The following is a 21,740-nucleotide window of genomic DNA, read 5'->3' as shown; positions in this document are numbered from 1 at the left end:
CACTACCTAACAGATATTTTTCATTGAAATTAGCAGGAAAATGCTGTATTTAAGCTTGTTCTCAGTAGAGGACATATTAACTTATTTTAACTCAGAAAATCAACAAGAGCAATATGATCAGTTACTGTTTATTTGTTGAATTTAACATATTGCAGGAAAAAATAAAGCATTTTGCTGTTGTCGGAAGAAAATCTCCAAAATGGTAAGTTTACAGGAGAAGGAAAAAACTTACTTTACTTTTAATGTAAGTCAATGGAACCAGACATTTTTCCAAGTCATTTTGGGTCATTTCTTATGGTCCATTCTTCATGAAATTTACACACAATGTAAAAGACAGCAAGTATTTTCAAATGTATGTCAAAACAACAAAAATTGAGATACAAGGTTTTCAATGATTTAAAACTGGAATATTGCATTTCCTGTAGAAAATGCAGAGTGATTTTGCAGCAGATTGTTGCTGGGCGGTTGCTAAGGTGTTTTAGGCTTTCACTATGATAGGAGTTGGTTAGAGGAGAGGTTGTTAGTGGGTTGCCAGATATTTACAGTGTTTACAGTGTCCTCAGATCCTCCTAGAGAAGCCTGTGATGATGAGGAGCTCATAGAATTGACTTGTGTCTAAGTGTCAATTTCTGTGAATCAAATAGATGATTCAGGTGTGTATTGATTCAAAGTCCAAATCATCTCATCTCCTTCTTAGAGAGTATATAATTAATACATGTATGCATACACACATAGGCAGTCACTGGTTGTTTTGAAAAATAAATTGGAGTCTATAGGAGGATCAAGGGATGACAAAAATGACATATAGAGGAGTGCGGGTCAGTATGGCTGTGCAGTAGAGTTTGAGGTTCTGCCCTGAGTGAGAGAATATACCTTGGTGGCTGTCAGGCAACGAATAATAGAGTTGGATTGGATTCGTGCTCAGGATTCGGTATGCAAAACTGTCTTTCGTCGAGCAAACGTCCAGTAGATGCTCAAGCAATTTATCACTGCATTCATTCCTACGGGGGAAAAAATTCTGAATTTAAAGAACATTGTACAAAACCTGTACATTGGATCGAAAATCCATATACAGGCACACCATTCTCGATCAGACAGAATATTCTGGAGTTGGAATGGTGTTGATATCTTGAAAACTGCGGGACGAGTTAGTGACAGAAATAGAAATATAAGAAAACGAGGAAGAAGAAGAAAAATTGCATAACAACAGTGTCACTAATAAAATGTGGTCTGTGCAAAAGTTATGACACATTTTATATATATATTTTTTACCAGTATGTTAAACTAAATAAACAGTTGTGCACTAAAACGGGCAGATCATGTCATATTTAGGTGCGTCTCTGTAGAGGACATGATCACTTATTTTTATTCAGAAAATCAACAAATTGTCATTTAACTGGGGGTGTTCAAACTTTTGCACATGACTGTAAATCATATTTTGTTGGTTTTCTGAATTAAAATAAGTTAACACATCCTCGACAGCAGGGCTGTGAGCCAATTACATATTGATATCCTTTTAAAACTCTATTTTTTAAAGTATTTTAGTAACAAAACACTGTTTAGATGGGATTTGAAAGCTCCCTCCCTTCTTTATTTGTATATTGTTTTGTCTTTTTGGTTCAGACAATACAGTTTGAACATGGTTTATTTAAATCATGAAATAATTGATTTTAATGTATGTAAATCATGAAATGTGGCCTCTGCAAAAGTTTGGGCACATGCTACTTTTTATGTGTAATATTTTTTTCCAGTATATCACACTCAAATAAATAGAACTGGTGCACACAATTGAGCGGAAATGTCATATTTTTTAAGCACAAATCAACACAAATCACTGAATATATTCTGACTGAACTGTGAAATATGAGATTTCATTATGTATTTAATCATTTTCTAAAGAATTGTGTTGGTGAAGTCGGGGGTGTGCAGTCCTTGTGTGCGTGTTTGTGTGTGCAGAGTATCTCCTGCTTCATTACTGCAGTGTTAGTGGAGCGATGCGTTCAGGATTGTGACCTGCCGCCCACCCAGTAATTCCCCCAACACAGCCTGACCTCGCTCTACCTCCTCCCTCTAATCCCCACTCAGGAGCTCCTCCGAGGGAGAAAAACACACTGAGTCCCTTTATGTGTTCTGCACTGAGCTCTGATGAAATGGATCTTGCCTTCATGGCTGTATCTGTAAGAATGAGCTGCAGTTTTAGAGGAACTTGATCCTGCAGCCAATCCTCCATCACCACACAGTGTTTACAGTGTCCTCAGATCCTCTTAGAGAAGCCTGTGGTGATGAGGAGCTTATAGAATCGACTTTTGTTGAAGAGTCTATTTCAGTGAATCAAACAGGTGATTCAGTTGTGCACACAGGCCAAATCAGCTTTATCCTCATCTCCTCTTTATAAAGTATATAATTGGTACATATGTACGTGTACAGTTAGTCAGTCAACTTTATATCAGTCTTCACCTTATAAAGTATATAATTAATACTTGTATACATATACAATAAGTCAGATCAGCTTTTAATCTCCACCTTATAGGAAGACTGTGTTAGCCTTCACCCTCCTAGTGCTGGTTGTACCATGTGATTGGAAGTCCTAACTAGTAGGTAGAATTGGATATGAGTAAATTGGTGTGAAAATTGGGGAAAATCTTGAATCTTTTATACATATGCAGTTTGAAAGTTGTCTCATTCATATATAATGGTTCTTGATTCCACAGATGTTCTAAGGTTAGTAGCAGTCTCCAGTCTACAGCACAGACATGAACATTAGCATAGATTTGATTCAGTCCATGTCAGTTTTATTGTACAGAGTCAGGTTAAAACAGCGACTAGTGTGTGATTGTGACGTGGCTGAAAACGGTATGGGGACACTGCACTTGTGTAGGTCAGATAAAAAGGTGAGAGTTGAGTTCATGGAGCGTTTCTCCACAGCTAAAGTGGTCTGAAGCTTTCGGTAGAGTGACAGGATGTTTTTGCTGCCCTATATCTGCCACTCAAGCAGCGTCTGGGGAGCTGAGACTGGAAAAGAGATGGAGTGGAATTATTTAAAGAGGACAGAGAGAGTGAACTCAGAGAGAGAGAGTGTAAAAAACGATCATATGCAACATGCAATTCAAATGGAGTGTCATATTTTCTGATATTAATACGTGATAAATCTAATTGTAATGTTCCTCAAAATGTAATAAATCAGCCAAGATCTGTTTGGTGTAGCTGCAAGGCTAATGGAGCTAACATGTAATGTAAGCTCTTAGCCCACTAATTAGCATGGTGCTAACTTCATAACTATAAAAATAACCTGTCAAAACCTGGGCAAAAAAAGGAAAAAAACAGCTCTTTAATAAAGCAGATTTCTGCTAGAACCCCTGGGGGATTTTAGTGGTATGTTAGACATATAGGAGCGCTTTGTAGTTCATCTGTTTCTCTGCCTACTTTGTTACCCTGTTCTATAATGGTTAGGACCCCTACAGAGCAGGTATTATTTGGGTGGTGGATTATTCTTTTAACTGTATAACTATGAACACTGATTCCATCTTAGTGACAGCGTACACAGAGAGTATAGCAGTGGGCCAAATATAAACCCATATGGTACACCATAAAGTATTTTATGCTGCTTGGAAACAAGTTAATTTGACAACAGACTGTCTATGAATTATTTTAGCTATCAGAAATTCCAGTATTAAATTTCCAGACACTTTACTAGTGTGTTATGGTCAGCATTGTCCAAAGCAGCACTTATTTCAAGACGAAAACAAGAATGTAATTGTTACTCTAATACATGTGACTTATGATTCTGACCTCATTATTTTGAAGTAAATGAAAACTGCTCATTGTAATGTCCAAATCTTTTTGTATAGCCTAAATTGATTGATTTTTGGCTTCTGGATCCAAAAGGAGTTATAATTTTGTGATTACTTTGCAATGCCCTGTGAGCTCCTCTTAGGTAATCTAAAGGTATTAACTTGGGTTATGTCACTTAAATATCAGAATGGTTTGGGATTATGCCTGATGTGATTTTGGGAACTCATCCGGCTGGTGTTTCTCAGGTTTGGTTTGGTAATGGTGTCCTTTCTTGCCATTTTCTCTTTTCATTTCTGCTGCAGGAGAGAATTTGCAGAACTCCTAGAAAAATACGGTTCCAATGGCAGCACGGGCTCTACGAGGAATTCCCCCATTCAGCATGGTAAGCTCGTTGTCTTACATCCACTGTTGTCTGCGGTGTTGTGTGTAGATTTTCAGTGATTGTATTTAGCTTGAGGCCAATTCTGTCACAGATTTATCTGTTGCTTGTCTGTCTCTCAGATTTTTTCATATGTCTTAATTCGTTTTGTCAAATGTATTTAAAAGCAACATTACACAACAGACATTTTACATCATGATTGAATTACATTCCACACCCCGTAAAGGCCTGATCTCCATCACATTGGTACAGATTGTCACACCATTGCGTTTTATATGCAATCTGCTGGAATTTTGATGATGTCACTATGCACCAGTGGGCGGGACAAAATAATATTAGCCAATTATAATATTAATATTAATATTATGGTACTTTATTAAAAGCTGTAGTTGGCCACAGCCACGCTGAACAAGGTGAGTTTTGTCTGACAGTTCGCTCTGAGCCTTGCTGCGTCTGGCTTCCTGGGCCATCAGCGTTACACTGACTAGTACCACAGCCAGTTTATGAGGAGCCTGACCACTTCCTATTTCCCACATTATATTAAAAACGGGACTGTGAAATGCCAGAGGGCACCCACGTGTGAGTCCTCTATGAATGGGGATGAATGGAGCTAAACGGCTAAAAATGAAAAGTTAAAATAGTTTCTAGTCACTTACACAGAACTTTCTTTAAATTTTAGTAAGTAAAAGCATGTAGCAACGGGTTTTGGGCTGCAGGATGCTAACATTACTGCTACTGAGTGCTGATTGTTTGGCAAGTGGAGCAGCTCATTGGCTGTTCGTGCCACTGATGTTAAAAATCATACGAGCTGCCGTTTTAAACTCCTATAATGAATTTAAAAGCGTTTGAAAAGTCTTACAGCGATGTTAAATGTTTTATGCTGTTCTGTGTTCAGGATATAAATGCATAAGATTATAGCTTAAAAATGTTTAAGCATTTATAAACTATGATTTTGCTCAAATGCTCCATATTAACCCATTCATTTTGTATGCTCTGGAGCGCCCTCCAGTGCTAGTGCCTGAGAATCCTGGGTGACATTACACAGTGTAATTCTCCTCTCTAAAAGTTCTCTGCTAGTTCTGCTAACATTTGTATTATTAGCCATTCGCAGAAGTTTAAACCCAATACATATCTTATGTATATGACAATACATGTCTTATATATAAGAGAATATTCAGCAGCCGTTCGCTCCTCTGTTGATGCTGCCATGTTCTCGAATCCTCACTGGCATGCAGTGAACCTTGGGATCTGTTGGCTGGAGAAGGATACACCCGCTGGATCCTTTGTTGCCACGGAAAAGGAGGACACATTTCTCGGCTGCATATGAAGGAGCATTCGAAATGGGACAGTCAGTTGCACCACTGTGACGCGGTCGGCCTTCAAATGCAGCCTCTGAAGGAAGCAGCTCCTGAATTGAGACACGCCGTTTGAGTCAATTTATATGCCACAAAGTGTCATTTAAACTGTTTGGTAGATGTGAATATTTAAAAAATTGTGGGGTAAAAAAAATGAAAAGTTGTTTTTATTATTGCCCCAAACAAATAAAAACAAAATATAACATTCTGTTCCTTTTTTCTGGGTGAGGACATTAAAGGGTTAAAGAATTGTGATTTCTCATTCACACCGAATTTGTTTAGCTAATAAACCACTTTTCTAACAGCAGGAAATCCTCCACGTCTCACGTACCGTTGAGCGGCTACCACTTTGCATTCGCGAAATGTGTTTGTATGCCAAAGCAAATCTGTAGACTTTAAATCTTTAATCCTTTAAAGTTGGAGGGGGGGAATAAATCAGGCTTTGAAAATGGCTTATGACAGTGCACTTGTCCATTATGCAATTCTAAACATCTGTTTGAGCCGGAGGAAAAGACACTCTGCTGGCAGAAATGTTTAAGAACGGAGCACAGGAACGCCGCTTTATCCCTGCGCTGGCAAATGTATTCACTGCCTAAGTATAGAATATTCTAATGATGTAACTCCTCTTAATCACCGCAGCAAGTTTGATTTGAACTATTTAGCTTAAGAGGTCAAATGAGGATTGGATGATTTGTTTTGGCAGTCTAGACTAAGTTTTATTGGGAGAGAAAAGTCTGGTAGTTAGGTGTTCATTATCTGGTTGTGCTTTTATGTGCTGCAGGCTGGTCCTGAGGATATTTACACTCACTGCTTCATAGTAGAGACTTTACAGCGGTGGTGATAGTAACCAGGGGTCGTCATGACTACAACACAAATATAGACATTTTATTTACTATCCAGAACCACCAGAGAACCTACACGAGTCTTCTGAGTTTATATGGAATGTTGATGATGAAATAATAAGTTTTCTTTGGGGACTATTTTACCTCACAGCACTCTTTCAAGTTTAAGGCCAAAATCTTCTCAAAACTATCAAAACAGTGTCTCAGTCATCAGGCATTGAATTCATAACCATTTCATGTGATCGCTTTCTGTGAGGGAGCTTTTAGAGGCGTTAAGATTATTAACTGGATAAATAAATAATAAATAAATAAATCTCCAGTTAGTTCACTACAGTAGGGAGCAAAGGGCTGATTTGTCTTTTAGAGTATATCAGACATCGTGACATTCTGTGTTTTGATGCCGGTTTTTCTTTTGTGTAAAAGCAGGCAGATATTTGGACAGCACATCCTCAGGGTCCTCGTCCAGATCCCAGAGTCCACTTCTGCTGAGTCCAGCTGGGTCACAGAGCGCATACAATAACACAGGACCATTACTGCGGTCACTCAGGTAGCACACACAGATGTACATATACTATATGTACTAGATACATACAGGTAATTGTGTAGTAATGAGGATGTCCCATATGTACACTATATACAGTACTGTGCCTACATTTTAGGCACTTAATAACATTATATATGAGAAAAACACTAATATTACAATAAATGCAAATCACACAAGTAGTGATTTTTATATGTTACTGTGTTTGTTTAACCACTTTCGGGCCTTTTTTGTAGTATCTGTACCTGCTTTATCTAATACATAGTTTATAAAATGAAATCTGGTGCTGCTGATGGAATTAAATACATTTGTAAGATTTCAGGAGAAAACTGGAACCAAATATTTGCTTCAGATCAGCTCACAGGACATCTACTAGGCTTTTTTTTTTTTAAAAAAGCAAGAAATTCTTGCTACTTTTTACTGTAATGTTTTACTGTGCTGTATTTATGTTAATTTGCATTTATTTGGACAATATATAGATACTTTACAAGCAAAATACACTTATTGCCAAGACTTTAAAGCAACTTTTTTAACATGCTCGGAAAAAATGTGCCTCAACTTTTATGTATTTGTTAATTTTCTCCAGTATGTTGAATTCAGTAAATGAACGCAAGTAAGTGTGTATTAAAATGTGCAGAAGTGAGTTTGTGTAGAGGATGTGTTCACTTATTTACACTCACAACCGTGCACAAACTTTTGCACACAGACTGAGCTCTATGTGTGTGTGTTTCAGTCACCCAGGTGAAGGTGTTATTCAGCTCATCTCTGTCGCTCGCTGCTCCAGTCTGGGGATCAGTATCGGTGGTGGCTCCAACAAACCGGACGGTCCTGCAGTGTTTATACAGGAGGTGTTATCAGGAGGAGACTGTCACCGGGTGAGAGGACACACTCTCACACACTCTCCCACACTGTCCCACACACTCTCACACTCACACTCTCACACACACTCCCATGCTCTCGCACTCTCTCACACATTCTCACACACTCTCTTACACACTCTCTTATACTCTCACACACTCTCACACACATTCCCATGCTCTCACTTAGCTCCATCCACTGACCCTAAAATTGTAAGGAGTGTTTCAGCCTGAACTGTTTTTGGAATTAAAGGACAACACAAGACAGACACATTTTGGTACATTAAGCCACACAGATGTAGGATATGGGCACTTTAATAACCATGAGAGGACACTCAGCTTTCAGTAATGTTGGCCCTTTAAAGACACTGTCAGAAGAGGTGTTTGAAGTTGTGACCGCCATGGGGGCACAAGGAGGGTTAAGCTGTAGTGCATTAGTGCACCATTAAGGCTTTAACACACAGGGGGTCTGACGTAAACGCAGGGGTCTGATCTGTGTTGTCCACTCCCTGCTGTTTTGGCTGTGGTCAATGGAAAGTGTCCTTCTTTAGGACAGTGAATGTTCTTGTGCTGCTGTAATCTGTCTGCAGAATTAATCACCTGTAGCGCATTGTCTTCTTACACTTAGATCCAAGACTTTAACCTGACAGAGAAAACATGGTCAGTTTGAGGTCAGCCTGCCTATTTTCCAAATTTTTTAATTACTCGTTTCAGTGAAATAAGAAAATAAACCATGCGTAGGTTTACTTTATCATAAAGCAGCTCTGTATGTTATCTTCAGAACCCAACTTCCTGTGTATCAAAGTATTTTCCTTGATGTGAAGACCAGATTTTAACTGTCCATAGCGTGGATGTCACGCATTCAGCAGACACGAGTCTGAACAAGATTTCCCAGGAGTCACAGGGGACTCACGTGAATGATTGCCAAGCTGAGCGCTCCTATCAGCATTCACAATCCCCAGACTACCAACACGAATCACCTGTGGACTAGATCATATGACCTTACTAAGTAGTATTTCAGCCAGGGCTGAGAATACGAACTTTGCCAAGTATTGCAGAATTGTGATCTACTGAGCAGTTTGTTTATGTTTGCCTCCTTGTGTATTTTGACCTCTACCGTGTCTTCATCTTACTCGAGTTTTTGCCTTATCCTTTTTGTACTGTCGCCTGTCTTGTTGGATCAGTGTTTTGACTACTTGGACTGTATACTGTGATTCTGGTTTTTCCTCTGGCTAAGATTAAACCCGACTTATTTCCAGATCTGTATTCATCTGAATTCTGTTTCCACATAACAGTGGAAAAGGACATTTTCTTTGCATTGTCTGCAACTTACTTTGCATTTCTTTCCAGTAGGGCTTCAACTAATGATTATTTTGGTAGTGAACTAATCTGTCGATTATTTATTTTTGTCGATTAGTCAATCAGTACTTCTGTCATGCCTTCCTTCTCTGCTTCCTGTGGGCATGGCTCCTGTTCCTGTTTAAGCTCACCCGCTCAAGTGTGTAAACCTGTGAATTTCACCCTGTTGTCCAGTCTCTGATTTAACATAAGTTCTCATAGCAAATTAAAATGATGACCCATCAGGGCTCCAGAGTGGCACGACTATCTAAGTGTTGGCCCTGTCATTAGGGGGTCACGTGTTCTGCAAGGCCCCATTTCTCCAACCTCCAGCCTCCCCACTAAGTCGGCACATTCTTATAATCAACGTTGTCAATTATGCCCTAGTTTCCAGAATAAAGGGGTTTGATTTGTTATGTAAACATGTTAAAGCCATCTTAGTCAACTATATAGTAAGTATAAAACCTATTTTTAGCAAATAACATAAATTGATCAAAGTATAAACAATGTCCTACCTTAGTGAAGTGCATGACGGCATTCACCGGGCTCAGCCTCAATTACACTGACTGTTCATTCCAAGTCCTTGTGAATGGCCTGTTCATTATTCAGCACTGCAGTGTCTCTCCTGACTCAGAGTGTTATCAATCTCATGTAAGTTATCAATCAACCCATATTTCATATGCTGTTCATTGGTGCAGATCGGATCAACTTTACAGATGTTTCCTAGGCCATCGCCCAGATCTGACACTTTAAAAACTGCTAATTGCTGATCGAAGCCGATTTCTTTTGATGGCAGAGCCCTGAGGAGGGACAGCTCTGCACTCGTCTCCTCTTCAAGAAATCCACACTGACAACTAACGGACGCCAGGTCGGCTCCAGTGTGTGTTATAGAGCCGAACACGTTGTTCAGTGCAATCAGGCTTTCCGCGTCATTTTCCTGCAACCAATCACAGATTTCTTGAATTGTTTTGTCCAGTAAACAAAAATACAAGTCCTTATGGTAACTTCTAGCAGAGTCAGCTTCTGATCCAGTCACTATGGGCCTTGGTAGTTCTTTTGAGCACACAAGTTTACTGTGTGAAGTGTTTCTGAAATTTGCTAGCAGAGTAGAGACTGTCGTGACCATAAAACAATGGGCCAAGCCAAAAATATAATGTCTTTTTACTGCTGAGTCCAGATTTAAACCCTATAGTGAATATTTGGTCTCACATTAAACACAAACTGGCTCTGCAATGTTTTTCAGTTGTTTGAAGCCATCAGTGCAGAGTGGATCAATACTGACTCTTCTTTCTATAAAAGACTGTCTGCAAATTTACACACAAAGCTTCAACATTTAAAGAAATCAAAGTGAAAAACTCTCCACACTGACTTACTGCAGCTGTTTGTTGTTAAGACCATTAAAAGCTAAATATTTAGCCTTTTTTGTGCTTGACCCATTTATATATGTACAACCCTAATTCCAATGAAGTTGGGACGTTGTCTAAAACATAAATAAAAACAGAATACGATGATTTGCAAATCCTTTTCAACTTATATTCAACTGAATACACTACAAAGACAAGATATTTAATGTTCAAACGGATAAACTTTATTGTTTTTTGCAAATATTCACTCATTTTGAATTTGATGCCTGCAACACGTTCCAAAGAAGTTGGGACAGGGGCAACAAAAGACTGGGAAAGTTAAGGAATGCTCAAAAAAATGCCTGTTTGGAACATTCCACAGGTGAACAGGTTAATTGGGAACAGGTGAGTGTCATGATTTGGTATAAAGGGAGCATCCCTGAAAGGCTCAGTCGTTCACAAGCAAGGACGGGGCGAGGTTCACCACTTTGTGAACAACTGCATGAGCAAATAGTCCAACAGTTTAAGAACGTTTCTCAACGTGCAATTGCAAGGAATTTAGGGATTTCATCATCTACAGTCCATAATATCAAAAGATTCAGAGAATCTGGAGAAATCTCTGTGAGTAAGCGGCAAGGCAGGAAACCAACATTGAATGCCCGTGACCTTCGATCCCTCAGGGAGCACTGCATTAAAAACCGACATCATTCTGTAATGGATATTACCACATGGGCTCAGGAACACTTCAGAAAACCACTGTCAGTGAACACAGTTCGTCGCTCCATCTACAAGTGCAAGTTAAAACTCTGCCATGCAAAGCGAAAGCCATATATCAACAACACCCAGAAACGCCGCCGGCTTCTCTGGGCCCGAGCTCATCTGAGATGGACTGACGCAAAGTGGAAAAGTGTCCTGTGGTCTGACGAATCCACATTTCAAATTGTTTTTGGAAATCATGGACGTCGTGTCCTCCTAGCCAAAGAGGAAAAGGACTGTCCGGATTGTTATCAGCGCAAAGTTCAAAAGCCAGCATCTCTGATGGTGTGGGGGTGTGTTAGTGCCCATGGCATGGGTAACTTGCACATCTGTGAAGGCACCATTAATGCTGAAAGGTACATACAGGTTTTGGAGCAACGTATGCTGCCATCCAAGCAACGTCTTTTTCAGGGACGTCCAAAGCCACATTGTGCATGTGTTACAACAGCGTGGCTTCGTAGTAAAAGAGTGCGGGTACTAGACTGGCCTGCCTGCTGTCCAGACCCGTCTCCCATTGAAAATGTGTGGCGCATTATGAAGTGCAAAATACGACAACGGAGACCCCGGACTGTTCAGCAACTGAAGTTGTACATCAAGCAAGAATGGGAAAGAATTCCATCTACAAAGCTTCAACAATTAGTGTCCTCAGTTCCCAAACGCTTATTGAGTGTTGTTAAAAGGAAAGGTGATGTAACACAGTGGTAAACAAGCCCCTGTCCTAACTTCTGTGGAACGTGTTGCAGGCATCAAATTCAAAATGAGTGAATATTTGCAAAAAACAATAAAGTTTATCCGTTTGAACAGTAAATATCTTGTCTTTGTAGTGTATTCAATTGAATATAGGTTGAAAAGGATTTGCACACTGCTTTTCAGCCAATCAGGTTAAATATATTGGTCTTGAAAGCACAGTAACATAAACAACCTGTTTGATTCTAAGGGATAAACGGAAGTTGGAAAATGGTCATGTAAAAATGAATTAGGACTGTTTTGCGACATAAAACCACACAAACTTAGTGGACCTAAAAAAACTAATACGGGAAAAATGTAAGGCCCTTTAAATTATAATATGATCATTTTTTCAAACTATTATTAAAATATTAACAATTTCACTATTGTTATTGTTTCTTACTAAATAAACTGAATTAAGCTTAATGTTAAAGCTAGCTGTTAATGAAAACAGGCTTGTTTATATTTACTAGCATTTTCAGGCTTGATGTTCAACGTGTGGAGATTTGGTAGAGAAAGAGAGGGGTGATGCATGGTGGCGATGTGGTGATGGAGAGCTTTGGAGGTTTTTGTGCTTAGTGTGTCTGAATGAGGCTCCCCAGAGCTTTGGGTTAGTGTGTAGAGGTCAGTGGAATATGAGCCTGAGGACAGGAGGAGCGCTGCCGTGCTGAAACACTGCCACCTGATACAGCTCTGCTTATTATTAGGGGAAATACTGCACAATCATACTGTCACCTGCACTCTCACTTTCAGACCTGGATAGCCAAAAAGCACATCTGCATAATCGGCACCTTATAGCCTGGCACCTTTATACTAAGGGCAATTTTTTGGAATAATAAGAATAGGTGTGCTTTTTAATGTAGTGGAATGGCTTTTTTAACAAACCCTCTGAAAACTCAGGAATAATATAGTAGAGGAAGAAGTTGATTCCTTGAATCCATCCATCCATCGTCATCTGCTTATCCAAGTCCGGGTCACGGGGGCAGCAGCCTAAGCAAAGAGGTCCAGGTCTCCCTCTCCCCCTCCAGCTCTTCCGGAGGGATACCAAGGCATTCCCAAGACAGTCGAGAGTTATAATCCCTCCAACTTGTCCTGGGTCTTCCACGGGGTCTCCTCCCCGTCGGACATGTCTGGAACACCTCCCTAGGGAGGCGTCCAGAGGCCATCCTTACCAGATGCCCTAACCACCTCAACTGGCTTCTCTCAACATGGAGGAGCAGCGGCTCTACTCCAAGCCTCTCCCAAATCGCAGAGCTTCTCACCCTATCTCTAAGGGAGAGCCCGGCAACCCTGCGAAGAAAGCTCATTTCAGCCGCTTGTATCCGCGATCTCGTTCTTTCGGTCACTACCCAAAGCTCATGACCATAGGTGAGAGTCAGAACGTAGATTGACCGGTAAATTGACAGCTTCACCTTCTGGCTCAGCTCTCTCTTCACCATTGCGGACCGGTATAGGGTCCGCATTACTGCAGACGCCACACCAATCCGCCTGTCAACCTTCCTGTTTATTACGGTGGGAACTCGAGGCTCTGCTTCTGCTTTTTTCTACTCTGAGTAAAAAGCCATAGACCCTGTTCTCTTTGTGATCAGTGTGTTGGCATGTTTTATTAATATCTGTTAGTTTGTGAGGAAAGCTAATAGTTTGAGGTTCTTCACGGGCATGAACAGACTAGCTCAGGAGACGGCAACATGCAGCTCCGGAGCAACATAATTAGATTTGTAGGTAAAAATAAAATAATCCTCCTTTACAGTAAAATAAAGCTTTGCTGATTGTTCAACACAGTTTAACAATAAATGGTCTTAAATGCTGGAGTTAATGTAGAACTGCTAAATCACCCTTTAACCCTGAAGATCAGTGCAGACTGCTGGTCACCATAGCAACACAGACAACAACTTTGCCTAGCTGGTAGCTAATGAAACAGCAAAGAGAGACATTTAACATGTCAATAATTTGGAGATGAATGGAATTATTAGTGTTTATAATCACTCCAGTTGGTTTCCTGATACTTTTAATCTGCAATGAGAAACTGACAAACACTATAAAGTCACAAAACTGTAGTCAGTTTCTCATTCACAAGCTTCTTGTTCACCGTCATTCTCCAGCCCTTCAGCTCTGCACCACCGTATACTTTCATTAACCTCTGCATTTTTATAGTCAATATGCTGCCTGCCATATGATCATTGTGCTCAGCTACAATCAAGATGACTTATTCTGCTACCAATGTTTGGACATAACCATGACAACAGAGCTCAAACAGTGCAGAAAATCGAAGCAATTATGTGGTATGTGTTCATTTACAAAACCTGAAGTCCATTTTTTTGGGCTGTAAATCAGAATAGGCCTTAGCCTGTTAGCCTTGTTTTAGCACTGAAGTTAATTTCTGCCTATTTTAGGAAACTTGCCTGGCTAATTTATCTACCCCCAGCATGCAGCGCATCCCTAAAATTCATATAAAGTGATGCATAAAAATTGTCTTATGTTAAGCACTTTGCCTTTATTGATACGTGTCAGGTTGAGGCTGATGTAGCTAACAAGTAATGGAAGCCTACCAGTTAGTGTGATGCTAAATGCATGCTTGAAGGCCCAGTCACACTTTTATTTGACAGTGAAATTGTCTGTGTTTATTCTTGTTTATTGATACCTTAGCGGTAACATTAATTTTTTGATTGAATTTTGACATTTATGGTTTGAAATGAAAGCCAAGGTCTAACATTCTTGGTTTGCCACTGCACTGTATGATGTACTGTTATCTATTAAAATTGACAAATCTTCAGTTTTGCATAGCTATACACAGCAATTAATTAATTAATTAAGAGACCCTTATTAGTCCCACAGTTGGGAAATTTCACCTTTGCATTTAACCCATCCGTGAAGTGAAACACACACAATAGGGGGCAGTGAGCACACTTGCCTGGAGCGGTGGGCAGCCCAATTTGCAGTGTCCAGGGAGCAGTTGGGGGTTAGGTGTCTTGCTCAAGGACACCTCAATCATGACTGCCCCAGCAATAAAGCATGAATTTTGTCTGTACTTTAGTCCATGTTTAAGATAACAGTGAGTCATACAGCATCAGAAACCACATAATCAAGTCTATTAGAGACACTGAAGAGTTCCACCCAGTTTGAGGCAGACAAGGAGCTGTCTTGGCTGAGGAGTCTCAAGGCAGATGGAGCTGCTGTTCTGAGCTGCGGAGTGAGATGAGAGATGAGAGTTGGCTCTGGGCAAGCTGAGCTGGGTTGCGTTCCTGCTGATGCTGACGCAGGAGTGCTGAGGTGCGGCAGAGCCTAAAGGAGCAGCACTGCTCTAACCGGAACCTGCGTTATCAGCTGTGGCGTGGTCAGCAGAGCAGAATGAAACTTTCCTACTTCTCTTCTTGCCCACAGGACGGACGGCTACGGCCTGGAGATCAGCTCATTGCCATCAACAAAGAGTCTCTGATCGGAGTGACGTATGAAGAGGCCAAGAGCACCATCAACAAAGTTAAATTCAGGTAGATGTTGTTGGAGACTTTTTTTGTTTGTTTCAAGCTTCCCCTCCCCTTTTAAGCCCTTTAGTCCCCAAAAAATAAGCCTTTCTGCCACAAAGGTCATTAAATAGCATTTTTTTAGAAAATAATTTATTTATAATAATCTACATAAACAAGTATTAAGCCAAGAAATGTAGTTCCTTCATAGTATGGTATCATTGCCAAGCAACCATGGACCGCAGAATGAGGAGATCGTTCGGTTGCCAGAGCTGTAAACTGCGGTCGTTCCATGAACCTTTAAGCTTTCTGTCATATAACAATGAACATATGATATGACAGCACTGTTTAATGCAAATTCTTTACTTTATAAGTACTTTTGGTCTCAAATTAACACCATGAGTCTTATTTAGCACCACTCCAGCGACCCCCTCTTCTCATACTTTGGCTGAATCTCAAACAGCTCCCTGCTCCCTACATAGTGCACTACATTGGAATTTAAATACTGGATCATGCAGCCAACAGAGCAAAATACAACTAAGAAATAGTCATTGGGGTCTCAGTTAATCATACTGTAAGTACTTTAATTGAAGCCTGTGATATTTATGATGGAGTTGTTTAGGCTATTGGCTTTTAGCCTGTTAGCTAGTTGACCAGCTCAGTTCTAGTCAAGAACATAAGTCACCAGCCCCTCAGTTTAAACAGAGAATGGGTTCTTACTTAATCAGTACACTCTGTGCAAGATTATTCCATTAAGATCACAAGTTTTTTTTTTTTTTTTTGTGCTGTGGCTCAGTGATATACAGTTCAGTTATTTTGAAGCATCATAGCTCTGCGTATGTCGTGAATTTTACAACGGCTTCGAACGTGGCTCAGCCAATCAGATTTTAGGACCTGAACTGTTTATATATGTATAAATAATCTAATGATTATTCTAATAATGATTATTCTAATAATCTAATCTATTGATCTAATACATTATTTCATTGGATGTATTAGTGAAATTACAACAGTAGTAGAATTTACTAATCAAAGACATATTTCACTAACAGTGGTTTATTTCACATGTTATATTAAGCGTCACCCTGTGAGTTTAGTTTGGTAAATGCACGTTCGGTTCGGTTCTGTTCTGTTCAGTCAGGATCCAGTGGTGGAGATCGCCTTCATCCCGGGAAAAGGCTCGTTCCCCTCCAGCGGGTCCTTACACAATGGGGTGCAGCGGGCCGTGGGGAACGGGTTCAGCTCCAGCAGGTTAAAAGTTCACGTACGGTCTCCTGAGGTGAGCACAGCAAACCCTGAAACACTGAGATATTTTAGGACTTGTAGAAAACTAAAAATAATAATTGCTCCTTGTGTCGAGATTAAATGTTTATAGGTTGTGGCTTGTTTTTAACCTCTTAAACATTTAAAATTCCAACATGTGGGTCCAGACTTCAATTCATCACTCATAAATACACAACTTACACACTGGTTCTCATAGTAGATACTAAATAATTCATAGTAGATACTAAATAATTCATAGTACTTACTGAATAATTCAAAGTAGTTACTGAATAATTCATATTAGTTGTTGAAGAATTCATAGCTTATAGTCAATACTTCATAATAAGTTATAATAGGTAATAAGTAATTTGTTTTAGATACTGAATACTTGATAGCAGATACTGAATAATTATTAGTAATTATACTGTATAATGCATTCCTCTTCAGATTAATTGCTGAATAATGAATTTAAGGTTAAAGGGTTAATGCGTTTGCTTCTGCATTCTCACAGATTCGAGCAGATGAACCAGCGCCCTCGTCCTCTCCAGACGTCTGTCCACCAGACATCCAAGTCTCAGGTACTGCTGTGATAGGAAGATCAACTACAACTGCTGATTTTTCAGACACACACGGTGAACATAAGGCTCTGTTCATACTGGGTATTAACATCTGACTCAGTGGTCTGATCATTCAGCCATTCACACTATGTCTTCAGTGTGTCTCCAGTGAACGTTTATGATGGTTCTTCATGAAAGGAAACGTATAGTCTTCCTATACAACATCAGTCTGTGTGTTTGTTGTCAGACAGAAACGTCCTGTGAGTCCATGTTTGTGTGAATGTATGAGCTTTTACACACATTTATGACCTGTAAAGAAAAGGGATAGGGAGGAGTTACACAGCTGCTTTCAACTCTGCTGTGATGACACAGCTGATCAGGCAGCAAATGGAGCCTGAGAAGGAGATTTTATTTTTTATTCAATTTAGCCTTTAATTTAACCAGGAAATGCCATCAAGAACATATTCTTATTTACAGTTGTGGCCTAATTCATAAGTTGTATTAGATACTGAATAATTCACAGTAGATATGGAATAATTTGTAGTAGGAACTGAATAATTTGTAATAGATGCTTAATAATTCATAAAAGTAACTGAATAACTCAAGCACACAACACACACACATACAACAACGACAACAACAAAAAGAAAAAGATATGATCAGCGAGTATCAATAAAGTTATCCTTGATATGGCTTTTGGCTTGTTCTAGTCCTTAGCAGCAGCAAACTGAAACGATGAATAGATATTAATTTCACAGGTAAGAGTGAAAAAAGCAATAAGAAAACAAAGTAACACAGGAAGTGCTGACTTTACTTGAATCAAATGTGTACGTCAGCTGCACATGGATAAAGAATATTGCATGAATTCACTTTTTGCCAAAATTGTGTTGATGTAACAATTTATTCCTGTTAACCTGATGTACATTTGAATCAAATAAAAGCATCTTTTTCAGTGCAGTCCAGGTATTAAAAGGAAGTATAAAGTACATAAAAGCAACATAAAAAGCAAAATTAAAAGCAAAAATAAAACAGGAAACAAAAATAGTTTTTAGAGAAGGTCATTTAGGCTGCAGTGTCTCGGTATGTCGTTACTGAATACCCCTCTGTCTCTGTGACACACCTGCCAAATATGCAGCGTCACACTGAAGGTGGAACCGAACGAAACCCGAACCCTCAGTGTCCTCTGGCAGCGCTCACTGTTTCAGTAATAACACTTCAATAGTTTTAAAGGGCCCATATCCTCTATTTTCCTTTGTATTTTTCACCCTCATAAAGGTCCATTTATACCATTTATATGGTTTCTTTACCAAAAGCATCATTGACCATTTTCCCGCCTCTCTTTATCCCTCAGTATTAAAAAGCCTGTTTTTGTAACTGTGCCTTTAAGACTGATAAATGTAAATTACCTCTGTTCTGATTGGCTGCCCTCTATTTGCCTCCTTCAAAGAGTAAATGTGTGTGGTTTACCTCAACAGACAAATATGCGTAAATGTGTTGGTTTTTATGACATCACAAAAACATTGTTCAGGGCTGTTTTCTGTTGTTTTTTTTTGAAAATCTTTTTATTGTTTGAATACAACATGCAACCAAGTGTTGCAGCATACAAACAACAAATATTATTTATTCATTTTTCTTGTAAATCATTACAGATCAATGCAGTAAACTGTAAATGGTTTAAATGAGCATAAAGTTTATAATGTAATTTTACAAAGTCTCAGTACGAACCTCCTCCAGCTGTACAGACAACATTAACGCCATAGCCAAACTCATCCCATACTGGATTGAGCATGCCGGGTGTCACTGCACTCACGGCTCTTTCAGTGTGGTTTCAGAGATTATCTAGTGCTGTTGAAACAATGACGAACGCCCTGAGCTGTTGGAGGTTCACTGCCCTCGAAAATCACACTGCACAGTTATGATGGATTCACTCTTATTGGAGTGGAGAACGGAGAACTCTTTCTCCTCAGGGGTCTCATCTCCTCTCAGACTGACAGTCAGGAACTCCTCTTTCGAATGGATTGTGATTGATTCATAGATGACTCACTGTGCTAAAAAACATGGATGAATCTTTTTGAATCATCCTGTATATATTCTGAAAAATAATCTGAACCTCATCTTGATTCTGACTCGACTTCTGAAAGTCTCAGTCTTGGACTAGCCTTAATAAATTATAAAATAATAATAAAATTATAACATATTTATATTGATAACCTGTACAGTTATTTACTGGAAATTTGCTACCAGTTTTCATTGTCTGGTATGTTACTGGAAAACAGTGCATCTCTCTGAATGTTACAGTATGATCCTATAAAATAACAAACTAATATTTAACTATAAAATGAATACCATAAATTCACAGCATTGTTTTTTGCAGTGTTTGTAATGGACAGTAAAGAAAGCATCAGTGTTGTTCAGTGACTGGAATTTCTTTCGCTGAAGTCCCTCGTAAGTCGCTTTAAGTCTTTCAGGGTCTCCAGCAGCACAGCTCTACAAATCAGAGACTAATTTGACTGAAGCAGCTTTAGGTGCTTCACTAATTAATCTCAGAAGCTAGCGTAAACACTTGTGACTCGTCCTTGACCACGGGGCAGTGACGGGCAGCGCAGACTCCACTCGTCTGGCTGTGAATGAGGGGGTTGTTGCTACAGTATGTGGGGCGTGTAGAGCTTAATTACTGGAAATCCCACATCAGTTAAAGTGATGATAGAAATCTGACTTATTATGTAATAACGACTCTTAATTATAAGAACCACAGTGTTATTTCTGCAGTCTGGATTAAAAGACTGTTCTGAGTGAGTGGCTGTGTTCTCAGTGCAGGAATGAAGGACACGTTTGAAAGAAAAGGGCTCATCATTTTATTCTGTATTTTTATTCGGAGTTTGCAGTGTGCTGGAATTGCACTAATTCCCTTTGATTGTAATCCAGTTTTCCACGGATGAATGGCAGCCCTTAAGACACGTCGTTCACACCAGCTCTGTCTGGACTGTCTCTGATCTGCTTACTTACTCAAGTGCATTTGGCCAGTGCTGATGCATTTTATCCTGCGCAAGTGTGCACGGCTGAGAGCAGCTCAGGAGAAAGCAGAAAAACATTTTATTCACAGATACATTGTCTGATTACAATATGCACAGATGTACAAACACATTGCAGTCTGTTAGTGCAGAGAGGACAGGAAGGTGGTGGATGTTGGACAATATAAATGCGCATATTAGTCTTAAACTCTTAGGGTCTGAATGTGGGGTCTTAAACTTTACAGGTCTGAATGTGTGGTCTTAAATTCTAAGTGTCTGAATGTGTGGTCTTAAATTCTAAGTGTCTGTATGTGGGGTCTTAAACTCTAAGGGTCTGAATGTGGGGTCTTAAACTTTAAGGGTCTGTACGTGGGGCCCTAAACTCTAAAGGTCTATATGGGGCTGTGATGGTATGGATTTTTTCTTACCGCGGTGAGAAAGCAATGTATCAGCGTGGTGCAGCGGTTAACCGCATCATCTACAGGGTTGATGTCCTTGAATCTTGGGTCAACGAACTAGGCCTTTGCCAGCAGTCACTGTGTTGCAGGTGCATTGTGTTTGTCTTCCAAGACTCTTCTTCTTCTTCTTTCGGCTGCTCCCTTTAGGGGTCGCCACAGCGGATCATCTGCCTCCATCTTGCCCTATCCATTGCCTCCTCTACTTTCACACCAACCATGTCCACCTTAACTACATCCATAAACCTTCTCTGAGGTCTACCTCTTATCCTTCTACCCGGCAGCTCCATCTCCAACATTCTTTGACCAATATATCCACTATTCCTCCTCAACACATGTCCAAACCATCTCAACCTGGCCTCTCTTGCTCTGGATGGTTGACCCAAGATATTTGAAGTCATCCACCTTTACGACCTCTACTCCTTGCATCTTCACCTTTCCACCTGCCTCCCTCTCATTCACACACATGTATTCCGTCTTGTCTCTACTGACCTTCATTCCTCTCCTCTCCAGTGCAAACCTCCACCTCTCCAGATTCTCTTCCACCTGCTCTCTACTCTCACCACAGATTACAATATCATCTGCAAACATCAAGGTCCATGGAGCCTCCTGCCTGACCTCATCTGTCAACCTGTCCATCACCATTGCAAACAAGAAGGGGCTCAAAGCTGATCCCTGATGTAACCCTACCTTCACCTTGAAACCATTTTCACCCCAACTGCACACCTCACCACTGTCTCATTATCCTCATACATGTCCTGCACCACCCTAACATACTTTTCAGCTACACCTGACTTCCTCATACAGTACCACAGTTGCTCTCTTGGCACCCTATCATATGTCTTCTCTAGATCCACAAAGACACAATGTAGCTCCTTCTGACCTTCTCTGTACTTCTCTACCAACACTCTCAATGCAAAAATTGCATCTGTGGTACTCTTTCTGGGCATGAAACCAAACAGCTGCTCACTGATCTGAACCTCTTGCCTTAGCCTTGCTTCAACAACTCTTTCCCATATCTTCATGGTGTGTCTAATCAACTTTATACCTCTGTAGTTACTGCA

The 21,740-nt window shown here is 39.9% G+C and overlaps 1 protein-coding gene across 6 annotated transcripts in view; it reads left to right on the top strand.

Moving 5' to 3' along the window:
• The window catches only part of si:dkeyp-72e1.9 (syntaxin-binding protein 4), a 111,226-nt gene that overhangs the window by 64,185 nt on the left and 25,301 nt on the right, over nucleotides 1–21,740 (top strand). For 4 of the 6 annotated variants that reach the window (XM_037544664.1, XM_037544663.1, XM_017715508.2 and 1 more), the window contains exons 6-11: nucleotides 4,095–4,174; nucleotides 6,792–6,915; nucleotides 7,643–7,784; nucleotides 15,311–15,417; nucleotides 16,528–16,669; nucleotides 17,165–17,231. In XM_037544664.1, the coding sequence (XP_037400561.1) occupies nucleotides 4,095–4,174; nucleotides 6,792–6,915; nucleotides 7,643–7,784; nucleotides 15,311–15,417; nucleotides 16,528–16,669; nucleotides 17,165–17,231 (662 nt within the window). The remainder of the gene's footprint in view (nucleotides 1–4,094; nucleotides 4,175–6,791; nucleotides 6,916–7,642; nucleotides 7,785–15,310; nucleotides 15,418–16,527; nucleotides 16,670–17,164; nucleotides 17,232–21,740) is intronic. The other 2 variants (XM_037544666.1, XM_037544665.1) reach the window with 1 other exon arrangement.

Source organism: Pygocentrus nattereri, chromosome 14 (assembly GCF_015220715.1).
Source record: "Pygocentrus nattereri isolate fPygNat1 chromosome 14, fPygNat1.pri, whole genome shotgun sequence".
Lineage (NCBI taxonomy): Eukaryota > Metazoa > Chordata > Actinopteri > Characiformes > Serrasalmidae > Pygocentrus > Pygocentrus nattereri.
This window is presented reverse-complemented; position numbering and strand designations above follow the sequence as displayed.